The sequence below is a fragment of the Prionailurus bengalensis genome, chromosome D2, assembly GCF_016509475.1.
Source record: "Prionailurus bengalensis isolate Pbe53 chromosome D2, Fcat_Pben_1.1_paternal_pri, whole genome shotgun sequence".
Classification (NCBI taxonomy): domain Eukaryota; kingdom Metazoa; phylum Chordata; class Mammalia; order Carnivora; family Felidae; genus Prionailurus; species Prionailurus bengalensis.
In genome coordinates, this window is record NC_057351.1 from 5394586 (window position 1) to 5407680 (window position 13095).

A 13095-nucleotide genomic window follows, 5' to 3' on the forward strand; every position below is an offset into this window, starting at 1 on the left:
TTAATCCGTGGAAAGGGAGGCCAGACCCCCTGATGGGGAGCTCCAAAATGGGTAAACACACCAGAATGAAAATAAAAACCAACTCTGACAGCGGAGAAAAATCTTCCCATTTCAGCGCATTTATATATGCCCGGTGTGTCCCATTTCTGGCCCTCTCAGCTTACTGCTTGTTTAGAAACATGAACAGGATGAGAGGCATACGGGTGTGAGCAGACATGGAAGACCATTCTTTAACCTGAGCTGTTGCTGTTCTGAATATCCCAATTCCTTTAACTCCTCAATATAAAGTATAAGGTGTGTATGGGAGAAAAATGGAGATGGACTTTTTTTTTTTTTTTTTAGCAAGCACATTAGGGAAAAACACCCCTTTCCCTGTACACACAGGTTGCTACAGGCAAATTTCAAGGCATTGAGTCCACATTTTTATTTTATTACGGTGAGACTTGCTACACAGGAAACCCTAAAGGAAAAAGTTGATTGACTTGACTACATAAAGCTTAAAAAAAGATTTACATGATGTAAAAGAGTGGTATGCATGTTAAAAAAAAAAAATCAGTAATAGGGAAATGAACAATTCTTCAGTCAGGATAGAAATGTTAATTTTGGTCATCTTAACTTTTTGACACTATCATTTCCTTTGGGGAGGGTATACACACTTCTTAACAGCCCTGCAGAATAAGTGGCAACAAAAAGAGATAACCTGGGAACATGGAGGAGAAAACAGTATTAGTCGTTTAGCTTCATCAGTGTACAACCTGGGCAACAGTATAGAGGCCAAGCTTAGAAGATGCCTATGCTTGGTTTAATACTATGCTGTCAGGGTTTTGACATTTTTATTTTCCAAAGAGAGGGAGAGAGACAGAGAGACAGAGCATGAGAGGGGGAGGGGCAGAGAGAGAGAGGGAGACAGAATCTGAAGCAGGCTTCAGGCTCTGAGCTGTCAGCACAGAGCCTGATGCGGGGCTTGAACCCACGAACTGTGAGATGATGATCTGAGCCAAAGTTGGACCTTAAACGACTGAGCCACACAGACATTTTTTTAAAAGGAGCTCCCAATTTTCATTGGTCTCTGGGCCCTTCAAATTATGTACTGATCCCGCCCTTAACGTCATACTAACTACCTATCTACAAATCAGTAAGTTTTGTGGCAAGACGAGCACCAAGATGTTTATGACAAGTTTATAGTCTCAAAGTAGAAGTTCAATAGTCAGGTTATAATAAAACAAAGTAGAGAAGGAGACACATGATAGAGACAAAGCTCAAAAAAGGGAAATATTACTTCTTGGTGGAATGAGGTTAGTATCTTTGCAAGAGGCAGGTTTTAGTTGTATCTTAAAAGATTTTAACACTGATGGGAGGTGGGGGGGGAAAACAAAAGAAAGCAAAACAAAACAACAATGATGGCCACAGAGGCAGTGAGCTGTATCAGGGTCCAAGGACTGCCTGGGCACAGTGAATTGTCCGGTTTGCCTGGGGCAAGAAGAAATCAGGCAGGAAAGCAGGTGGTGGTTGGCTGTGTGAGGGCCTTGAACTTGCAGCTAATGAGGCCACGCATAATTCAAGAGCAATTGCGAGCCACCGAAGGGTCAGAGAGAACCAGTTAACCACAGTCATAATTAAGGAAGATTAAAGCTGGCCCCAGGCACCGATGGTCCCTTGGTCACCTCTCTGGACTCCCATCCCAGCACCGTCTTCACAAATGGTGAGGACTTGACTCTTTAGACAGTAGACGGATGGAAAGTAAACGTCTGCACCCACCTCTAACTCAACCAGTTAAACTTCACCTGCACTAAGCTGGCCAACATGATACATTCCCACCCTCTGGAGAACCAACTTTACTTATTGAAGGTTTGAATCAGCAGAGCAGATAACACAAATTTAGGTGAATACAAAAGATATAAGAGTATATGCAGATTCAACTAAAACCAAAAATCCGAACAAACAAAAAACCCCAGCAACAACACAATGAGACTTCATTGCCTGAACCAGCCCCTCTTAGAAAAACTTATGTGGGTCATGAGCACTGACACCCCGTTTCCTTGAGAGAATGGAATTATGGAAATCTATGTCGTAAGTGCCCAATGCTTAGGTACCTGAGAGCTTAGGTAGGCTCTGTCCTACAGGTAAGAATTTTATTAATTACCAATCGGGATCTTTCTCTAATACGGTTCCATCAGAAGAAAACAGTAAATTGCACTTTAAGTAAAAGCTTAAAAATGATAATTTATTCTGTCTCCATCTTTCTCTCTTGGTCTCTGTATTCTTTCTATTCTCTTTCTCACACACATACCAGTATAGACACACGCACATGTATCAACAAACACACGCAAATATAGATACACACACACACACACACACAGACGGCGTCTGAATACTTTCCTTGCGAACTGTACTAAATTCCAAACAAAAGTACATTTCCACGTCTAAATGTTTCACCCAATCATGTTGAAGAAAAATCCCAACACCCTGATAATTATATTTTAAAATTACCACTTGACATCAAATTAGAGTTTTATTGTTCCTTTAGCAAGAACGTGAAGAACAAATTATGTGGAAATCAAATATGCATAAACAATGAATCAGAAAATAAATGAACTACATAAAATACTCAAGTAAGGAATATTAAAATTCCATTCTAAGAAAATTCCACAGGTAACTGTTATGATGTATCACTGACCCAAAATGCGATTTCGATTTTCTACCTCCCCTTACACCAATTCTTTCACAAAAACAAAAATAAGCCATGAAAAAACCAGCTTGATATTCTAGCTCTAAGAAATTATGATTGTAACAGATAATACGCCCCTCTTTAGCAAACGTAATCTGTACGTTATTACTTAAGGATGGTTCTGTTTTCAATGAAAAAATACAAAATAGCAACTTATTGGAAAAAAGTCAGAGTTGTCAATATTCTTTTTAAGGATGAAATAATGTATTTTCTTTAAAATAGGCTTAGAGGGGCGCCTGGGTGGCGCAGTCAGTTAAGCGTCCGACTTCAGCCAGGTCACGATCTCGCGGTCCGTGAGTTCGAGCCCCGCGTCAGGCTCTGGGCTGATGCCTCAGAGCCTGGAGCCTGTTTCCGATTCTGTGTCTCCCTCTCTCTCTGCCCCTCCCCCGTTCATGCTCTGTCTCTCTCTGTCCCAAAAATAAATAAATGTTGAAAAAAAAATTAAACAAAAAAAATAAAATAAGCTTAGAGACAAAGAAATGCATTTCAGTGAACATCGGTGTATTCTTAAGAAATGAAAAGCTGTTTTTTATCCAAGTTCCTATGCTATACTGAATCATGAAAATATACAATACCAAAAGAAAAAAAAACTTTTGATATTTGAGAACTACAACAGAAAATGAACTTAAGTGGGGAAATTAAACTTGGGATTAAAGGATAATGCGCTTTTGGAACTTTTCCATCTTTGTCACCTGACCTTTGACATGGAATCTTACACAAGAGACGATGCAGTCCGGAGAGGTACCATCAACATTTTAATTGATAAATAGTTAGGGATGAACGCAATACCCCTTTTTTGTTCAAGCAAATTCCCCTTTGTTTCTCTGACCCACACTCCCTGAGATAATGTCCCAAGTTCTGACTTCGTCACTTAGCATGGAAACTGGTGCCAGAACCAGAAAGAAGAAGCCAGTCCAAAGTCTCACGCTTCTACGAATTTGTAGGCTATCAAGACTGAAATGAAAGGAAAAGGCTGCCCTGAGCTGCCTGTCCAGGAAGAGGGTTGAAAGGACCATCAACGCCCTCAGCAGGAGAAAATCAAGCATCCTACCTTTTTAAAAATTCCATATACTCGGTGTGTTTGATGAGTCCTGTCCTCATCATGATTGTTTGAAAACATTGTCGATCGATGGCCCAGAGTTTCACATTCACAAGAGCTGGAGAAAAGAAAGAGAAAACGGGAAAAAAAATTAGGCAATTTCAACCGTGAACCCCATCATGCAGAAGGGATGTGAGTGATTCAGGAGAAGTATGGAAATAATTGACCTTCATTTACAGCTGGTACCCATCATGCCATCCCATTTTGTTAAGAAAGTGAATGTTCCTACTGGCATGAGGTAGTTCGTAATTGTCCATCTAGTAGTATTGTCTAAGAGGAAGATTCCGGTTCTCTTCTGCCCTTAAGGGAGGAGAATGCCTAAGTCCACAGTGAAAAACTTTAGTGCTCTCCAGACTACCTATGAAGGACATCACATGGAAGCAAAGAAAAATTCACAATTAATCACAACACGCCCTGGTAATTACCCAGAATGGTGTTAATGACTCAAATGATCATGTTTTACTTGTACAAACTAGAAATGAAAACTCCATTTTCAGGTTTAGGGCTGAATTTAATAGGATAGAAATAATAACTTCACCATGATTTCTACATGAAGCTCATATTTTACAAATTATAACCTGTGCCCGAAGCTGTCCTGTGAAGTTCTCTGAGATCTGTTTGTTGAATTTTAATGTCTAGTCTTACCTACGACTGCCTTTGACAATGAATAATAGTGTTCAAACTGAGTATCACAGAATTACACCATGTGAGCTACCGAGCACACGACTAAGAGACAAGTTTTGGAAAAAGGCAGATGCTATAGAGTAACAGAAACACCCAGTAGGATAAACTTTGGTTTTAAAAGAATATACTAAAAATCTCGGTAACAATCTGTGCAATGGGCATGCAAGACACTTACGCTCTCCATTTTTATGTCTGTTTGCAAGTTTTCCTAATAGCAAATACTTTCTGTTAGCATACAAATAGAGAAAGCCAATTCATAGGTCATACTGGTGGGGAGTGGGGTACATAAGGGCTGTGCGGGACAAGTGAGTGGAGACAGTTTATAGTTTAAGGAGCCAAACACACCAAGACTGAAGAACACAATTCTCTCTTCTTCCCAGTTCTCAGAGGCAGCCCAGTGTGGAATGAGATATGGGGGGAGGGGTCAGGGGCAAATGCTGAGTATGAGGCCATGGGTGTGCCTTGCAGGGAGGGACTGGGAGTAACACACAAAGCAAACGGGGAAAATGTGAGCAAGAGAATGCTGTGTTCTAATGTAAACCCTTATCTTCGAATGGTACCTAATTTTTCCTCGCAAAACTGTTTGAAGCTAAGGAACTAGAACATGACTTCTCTCTGGGCCAGCTCTTCATTGAAAAAAGAAAAAGGATGCTTGGTTAACTAGAAAAGGAACAAAGCAGTAAGGACCGGTATGCGCATGGCTCCACTCCAAGTATCTTTTAAAAATGAGCCATCAGCAAAAACAAAGATCCTCACACAGGTGCTCTCCCAGCCACATTCAAGTTCCTCTGCCGAATCCAGGCTCCTTTCCAGAACACCTGTTTGCTTGAGACAAACCCAAAGACTGGATGATGCAACCACAAAGGACTGCCAATTCAGGAAAAGATTCACAAGAAGGAGCATCTTTATATAACTGACAGAAGCTGAGCTAGGAGGGAGACAGAGGAGGGGACGTCCTGTGCGGGGAGAAGAGCCTGGCGGGGGGGGGGGGGTTGGGCTGGGGGAGTCCAGGCAAGGATCAGACAGACAGGAATGGCTGAGATTCTGCAGGCTTCTCTGATCTTTGAGAGCAGGCTGCTTCGGGGCCCTGGAAGTCAGGCATAGGAAGCAGGGATTGATGCGATGAACAAAACAAAGCGATTAGCGATCTTAAAGACAAAACACAGCCAAGAACCTGAATTTCATTGAAAAAATTTTTAATATGAAATTTATTGTCAAATTGGTTTCCATACAACACCCAGTGCTCATCCCAACAGGTGCCCTCCTCAATGCCCATCACCCCCCCTCCCCTCCCTCCCACCCCCCATCAACCCTCAGTTTGTTCTCAGTTTTTAATAGTCTCTTATGGTTTGGCGCCCTCCCTCTCTCTCTCTCTCTCTCTCTCTCTCTCTTTTTTTTCTCCTTCCCCTCCCCCATGGTCTTCTGTTAAGTTTCTCAGGATCCACAGAAGAGTGAAAACATCTGTCTTTCTCTGCCTGACTTATCTCACTTAGCATCACACTCTCCAGTTCTATCCACATTGCTACAAAAGGCCAGATTTCATTCTTTCTCATTGCCAAGTAGTATTCCATTGTGTATATAAACCACAACTTCTTTATCCATTCATCAATTGATGGACATTCAGGCTTTTTCCATAATTTGGCTATTGTTCAAAGTGCTGCTATAGACATTGGGGCACAAGTGCCCTTATGCATCAGCACTCCTGTATCCCTTGGGTCAATTCCTAGTAGTGCTATGGCTGGGTCATAGGGTAGATCTATTTTTAATTTTTTGAGGAACCTCCACACTGTTTTCCAGAGCAGCCGCACCAGTTTGCATTCCCACCAACAGTGCGAGAGGGTTCCCGTCTCTCCCCATCCTCGCCAGCAGCTAGAGTCTCCTGATTTGTTCATTTTAGCCACGCAAAGAACCTGAATTTCAGAACACATCAGAGGTAGGCCACCATTTTTCGACTGCTTACAAGAAAAATACATTCTGGGGGCGCCTGGGTGGCGCAGTCGGTTAAGCGTCCGACTTCAGCCAGGTCACGATCTCGCGGTCCGTGAGTTCGAGCCCCGCGTCAGGCTCTGGGCTGATGGCTCAGAGCCTGGAGCCTGTTTCCGATTCTGTGTCTCCCTCTCTCTCTGCCCCTCCCCCGTTCATGCTCTGTCTCTCTCTGTTCCAAAAATAAATAAACGTTGAAAAAAAAAAAAATTAAAAAAAAAAAAAAGCAAGTAAAAAAAACAAAAAAAAAAAAAAGAAAAATACATTCTGTGTTCAGCATCATTCTTAATGGTTCCCAGGGATTTCCAGTAACCCAAGTCTCCCTCCAAATGCTGAATTAGGAGACATCAACCAATTCTGTTATTCTAAAGATCAGGGGCAACATGATGACGAGTACTATCACATATACACATACGTACTGTACCTCAAAAGACTCAGTAGAGGCAGAAGGTCTAAGTGGAGTCAAGCATACATACATACATACATCTAAGACCCTGCCCTGCAGGAAGACCTCACTTAGCACGTCTCCAGCAGCAATATGTAAGAATTTCCATTACAGGCTCTTAAACCAAGAGACAGGAATAGTAGGTACTAAGCAGAGGCCACAGTGCCCACGAGTCAAGCGACGAGGGTTGGGGTGCATGCATGCAGACATGTGTTGTGACCGAGTGACCCGCAACGTTTTCTGTCTGCGTTCCCTCTTGGAGGCCAGGCTATGTTCCTGGTCCCTCCTGAGGAGCTGTCACTCTGCCCTCTGTCACTCGCTGGCACTTAGCGCGTGACCGATATCGCTCATTATCTCTGCTGTGTCTAAATGAGGTTTCCTCGAGTAAGTTGGGACCTTCCCGCAGAGAGAAGTCCGGGGCTCATTTCTTATAACCTCTTCTCTCTCAAGAAATTAGCTTTTCATTAGGTAAGTGTAGGCTATACTGAGTCATTAATGTAATTCATGTGCACAAAGGTCATCTAAAAATGAAGAAGTAAGCCTAAGTGGACTCCAAGATGATGTTAAAATAGCTCAACTGAATTGATCAGACATCATAAGCCATGAATTGAAAAAGGGTCTCTAAAAATAAGTTCACAGAATCTAGTATTTTCGTTTTATCTGATTCCCATTTACCTGGGCTACTGCTACATCTCTAAGTAAACCTGTTTCAGATATTTTGCATGATAATGAACATGGCTTGATGAGATTGCAAATTTGTCCATGACCTTGGGCAAGATGCCAAAACCTTTCCTGTGCTCGGCCAATATACCTATTAGTCAAATCAGCACTTCACAGGTGGGCAAGCGTGACTCATAAACACCTTGCCTTGTTATCAGGAAAGTGGTTCTATTCGGGTGGTTATTAACCTCTTGCTTCTTCAACAGCCGGCTGGAGGGTAAGTCTGGTGCTTCCAAACTTACAGACCATTCAAAACAAGTTTTAAAAATCTGTCTATGTACCTTTAAGTGGTTTCTTAATCTCTGTAGGGAATAAGCACTTCAGAAATAAAGTTCCTCTGATTTTCACGATGATTATGGTTGTTGAACATTTAAGTGAAGGGCAGAGCAAGTATCGGAAACAGATTTTCCTTTTTGTTCAAGAATGAATCTAAAATTCTCTACTCAGTGATCTTTTTCTTCCCCCTCCAGTTTAGGGCCATGTTGAATCAGTGGAAAACAGGCAAATTCCCATTCCTCTGAGATCTTTAAGTGTAGGAGCACATGAACGACACCTTCAACGTGGGCAAGAGTTGGCCTTCGTCTGGGGGACACGAGGATTACAGAGAAGGAGTCACAAAAACGGTGCTGGAATCAGATCACAAATCCGGGTTTGGCCTAAATTCTAGTAGGGATTCCCTCCACTGTGCAGTTCAGATTTTGGAAGAATATTGAGAAAGCCTGTGTGGGTATAGAACACAGTCTCGAATATTCCTTCGGCCCGTATTTATTTTATACCAATATAGCCAACACCGGTGCTATATATAAGAGACAGGAAACAAACACAGATCTCCTGCCTTTAAGAAACTTGTGATCTAGTGCGGAGGCCAACGAGCCATTATCCATGCCGGATCGGGCCCATGGTTAGTTTTCCTACAGCACGTTAACCACGAACGGGTTTTGTATTTTTAAGTGGCTGAAACATTTTTAAAAACATAACCCATGACACATGAGAATTATATAAAACAAATTTTGGTGTCCATAAAACTTCCAATGGGAACACAGCCATGTCTATTTGTTTACATATTGTCTCTGGCTGAATTGAGTAGTTTTGATAGAGACTATCTGGCCCGTTACAGAAAACACTTGCCATCTCCTGGTCTCCTCTAAAAGGAAAACAAATCAAGAGGAAGTGCCAGCAGGGAGCAAGTATCTGGGGCTGTGAATACCCTGAAAAGACCTCACAGACTCCCCAGTCCCTGTGGGGAAAAACACAACGGTTGGCTGAAGGCTTTGCAGTAGAGAATCTTGTACAAGCCAGGATTCTTCACCTGGTGCTGTGCATTGAATGGGTCTCCCCCAAATTCAAAAGCTAAAGCCACAATCCCCATGGCGATGGTACTTGGAGGCAGGGCCTACGGGAGGTAAGGAAGTTCTGGTACCAATTCGAGTGGGATGAGGTTGGGGGGCCCGGAGATTCCCGACACCAACAAGCAGTTCTCAGGACCCCTCCTTGGTGTCCCACCGTTCAACTCAATTCTGACGCTATCCACCCAGAGACCGCATCAGACTCCAAGGTTAAGGTTCACTTTTGAATGACTGCCTCCCTTCTGCTTCCCCTCAGAGGCCAGTCCAGTCCCTGTACTTCTGACCCACTGGCTGTAAATAAGTTTCCCAAGATCCTCTCCTTTTGTTTTATTAATTTGCTACATGGCTCATGGAACTCAGAGAAATGTTTTACTTCCTAGATCCCCGGTTTATTATAGAAGAATATAACTCAGAATATAACTTAGGAGAGATGCAGAGGCTGAGGCTTGGGGAAGGGGACACAGAGTTTCCATGCCGTCTCCAGGAGTGCCCTTCTCTCCCCACCCCAGTTTCAGTTTCCTGCATTTACCAATCCAGAAGCTCTCCCAAACCAGTTTTTTGGGTGTTTGTGACAGCTTCATTACATAAGCCTGATTGCTTAAATCATTGGCCATTGGTGATGGATTCAACCTCCAGATACTCTCTGCTCCCTGGGGGTGGGGGGACAGAAATTTCCAACCCTCTGATCACATGGTTGGTTCCCTGGCAGCCAGCCCCCATCCTGGAGTCCGAAAGTCACCTCCTTAAGCTAAGGAAATCTTTATCACACCTACCAATTAGAAAATTCTAAGGGTTTTAGGAGTTCAGTGCCAAAAACCAGGGGTGGGGGGGGGGAGGGCACAGATAGGGGAGACTACAAGCCACAATATCACAGGAAGTAATCAGGTCTAGATGAGGTCAAGAGGATGGAGTCCTCTTGATGGAATTAGTATCCTTTTAAGAAGGGTAGGACACCTGTTTCCTCTTTCACCTCCCAGGTTTCTTCTCATCATTACTTTAAAATTATAGTAATTCAGGGGCGCCTGGGTGGCGCAGTCGGTTAAGCGTCCAACTTCAGCCAGGTCACGATCTCGCGGTCCGGGAGTTCGAGCCCCGCATCAGGCTCTGGGCTGATGGCTCAGAGCCTGGAGCCTGTTTCTGATTCTGTGTCTCCCTCTCTCTCTGCCCCTCCCCCGTTCATGCTCTGTCTCTCTCTGTCCCAAAAATAAATAAACATTGAAAAAAAAAATTTTTTTTTAATTATAGTAATTCATAGACCTGCATCTCGATTTTACTTTTTTTTTTTAAATTTTTTTTTTCAACGTTTATTTATTTTTGGGACAGAGAGAGACAGAGCATGAACGGGGGAGGGGCAGAGAGAGAGGGAGACACAGAATTGGAAGCAGGCTCCAGGCTCTGAGCCATCAGCCCAGAGCCTGACGCGGGGCTCGAACTCCCGGACCGCGAGATCGTGACCTGGCTGAAGTCGGACGCTTAACTGACTGCGCCACCCAGGCGCCCCTCAATTTTACTTTTAATGTTATTTTATCACACTTATACTGCACATTACTGTATTTCAATATAAATGTGGGGTTTTTTTTAGTAATCCTCTATTTTATGCTTTTATAAACATTATTCTTAGAGGGGTCCATATGCTCCATCAGAGGGGCCGATAGGACCATGGCATCCACAAGATGGTTCTGGGGAAAGGATTGCCTCAGAGGAGGGCAGGAGGAAGACTAAGCTGGTTCGCAGTCATAGGGTGCCAGAGTATGAATAGTTCCCTGTTCCCTGCCCTCCCCCTGGAACTCCCTAAAATCCTCACTGTCAACCAAAGGGTTAGCACTGAGCCCAGCAGGGGACTGTTGACTTTGCTCCAGAACTCAATGTGGGAAGGGAGGAGCTAGAGAATTTTATTTCCCCATCACCACAAGGGGTCCTTCCAGGAAGAGATGTCTGCTCAGCAAGTGGTCCAGGAAGGCTGACTGAGGTGCCGGGTGAGGCAGGAGGCTGTCACAGGTGCAGCTAAAGAGTGCACATGGATCTCCTGTCCTCAGAACCTGATACAGAGGTCAGTGAGGAGGGGGCCATGGAAGGTTAAAGTAGGTGATTCGCTTCAGAAGCTTTTGTTAGCAGTATCCTAATGGTGCTTAAGAGGAGACTGGGACTAGGGGGAGCAAGAGAGGGGCAAAGACATAAAGAGAGACCAAGATGGACCCAGAAAACCAGAGATAAAGAAATTAAGAGAGAGAGAGAGAGAGAGAGAGAGAGAAATCAGCAGTCTCTTATTACCGAAGTGGGTGGGTCCTGGTGGGTGGCAAGGAAGCTAGAGAGATGGATGGATTAGAAAGATCTCAAGGATCTTAAATAGACAGGACATGCCGTGGAGAGAGAATCTGACCCGAACACCTACCTTTCTAGCCTGGAAATATACATGGAAATAAAATAGTCGAATCATGAATGTTCCATTCACATTACTCCAAGCAGAGGCAGCAAATGTACTTGTACGTAAATGCCATTTTTTCCAGGGCAAGAACCATGTACGTCGTCAGCTACATGACCTAACCAGCCAATGAATTTGTGATTTTCTTTTACTTCTGTATTATAAATACAACCTTGTATCTTTAAACTACTGTCTCATATGTTTTAAACTATCCTTGCCATATTTTTAAAAAAGTCTAATTATTTTAACATTCTGGAATGACTTGGTCCAACAGCTATTTGCACTCTAGAAATCCAGGTGTTATGTTGCTCTAAGAACCACAACAAACACCTGACACTCAGGTAATCCCGGGAACATGAAGGAGGTCAAGATAAAAGTCACAAAAATTATCAAGCAGCAGGCAAGTAAATTTTATGTTTTAGAGACCATTTTTCCGTTCACAAAAGTTGATCAGGAAGCCATACAAATGGCCAGTTAAGACCTGATGGGATGCATAACACCATTAAGAATTAGGGAAAAATGCAAATCAAAACCCCAAAGGATGCAACTTCACACCCACTAGGATGACTATTCTTAAAATTAACAGCAGGCGTTGCCCAGGATGTGCAGCTATTAGAACTTATGCATTTCTGGTAGTAAGGTGCAATGGTGGAGACACCATGGAAAATGTTATAGTGGTTCCTTAAAGAAATGAAACATAGAATTAGCCTAGGATCCAGTAATCCCACTTCTAGATATATACCCACAGTAACTGAAGGCAGGGACATGAGTCGTTATTTGTACACCAATGTTCATGCAGCAGTATTCACCATCGTCAAAAGGTTGGACCAATCCAAATATCCTTCAAAAGAGGAACAGAGGTATACCATGTGGCCTATACATACAGTGGAATGTTGCTCAACCTTTAAAAGGGAATGAAAAACTGATACATGCTTTGACACGGGTGAACCCTGAAAATGTTAGACTAAGTGAAATAAGCCAGACACGAAAAGACAAGCATTGTAGGATTCCATTGGCAGGAGGCACCCAGAATCGTCAAATTCATGCAGACAGCAAGCAGAGCAGTGGTTGCCACGGGCTGGGGTGGGGAGGTGGTGCTCGATGGGGACAGTTTCACTTCAGGGTGATGAAAGATTCCCCCAGATGGATGGTGGTCACGGCTGCACAACAATGCGATGTATCAATGCCACGGAATTGCACCCTTAAAAGTGGTTAGAGTAGGTTTCACGTCACGTATATTTTACCACAATAACCCAAACCTTGATCAATGGGTTTACTTTCCTAGATAATACAACATGTGACAGGTTTTGTTTTGCTTTTAATTTTCCATTAGATGCCCCCTAGTGTTTAAAGAAAGAAATTGGTACTTGGTATTTCCAAGGCAGAGTTCAAATTCCATAGGCTGAACTAGCACCATTTTCCCTTTCTTCCTGGCCTCAGGCTTGCCCCACCTCCCTCACATCAACCCCTGCCTTCCCCATGTCCCTGCTCACGCGGATCCCTGCAACTGGAGGGACTCTCCACTCCCCTCAAACTCTTCCTCGTCCTTGCAAGGCTCAGTTCAAAGTTATTTCTTCCCCCTTTTCAGACCTTTCCAGGTCTTCTGCAAGCTTGGTTCTATTTTCCTAACTCTTGATAGTTTTAAACATGTGCTGTCCAATATGATAG

The 13095-nt window shown here is 43.3% G+C and overlaps 1 protein-coding gene across 3 annotated transcripts in view; it reads right to left on the reverse strand.

Moving 5' to 3' along the window:
- Positions 1–13095, reverse strand: part of PRKG1 (protein kinase cGMP-dependent 1) — a 1261759-nt gene that overhangs the window by 468563 nt on the left and 780101 nt on the right. For all 3 annotated transcript variants that reach the window (XM_043596140.1, XM_043596139.1, XM_043596141.1), the window contains exon 4: positions 3780–3885. In XM_043596140.1, coding sequence (XP_043452075.1) covers positions 3780–3885 — 106 coding nt within the window. The remainder of the gene's footprint in view (positions 1–3779; positions 3886–13095) is intronic.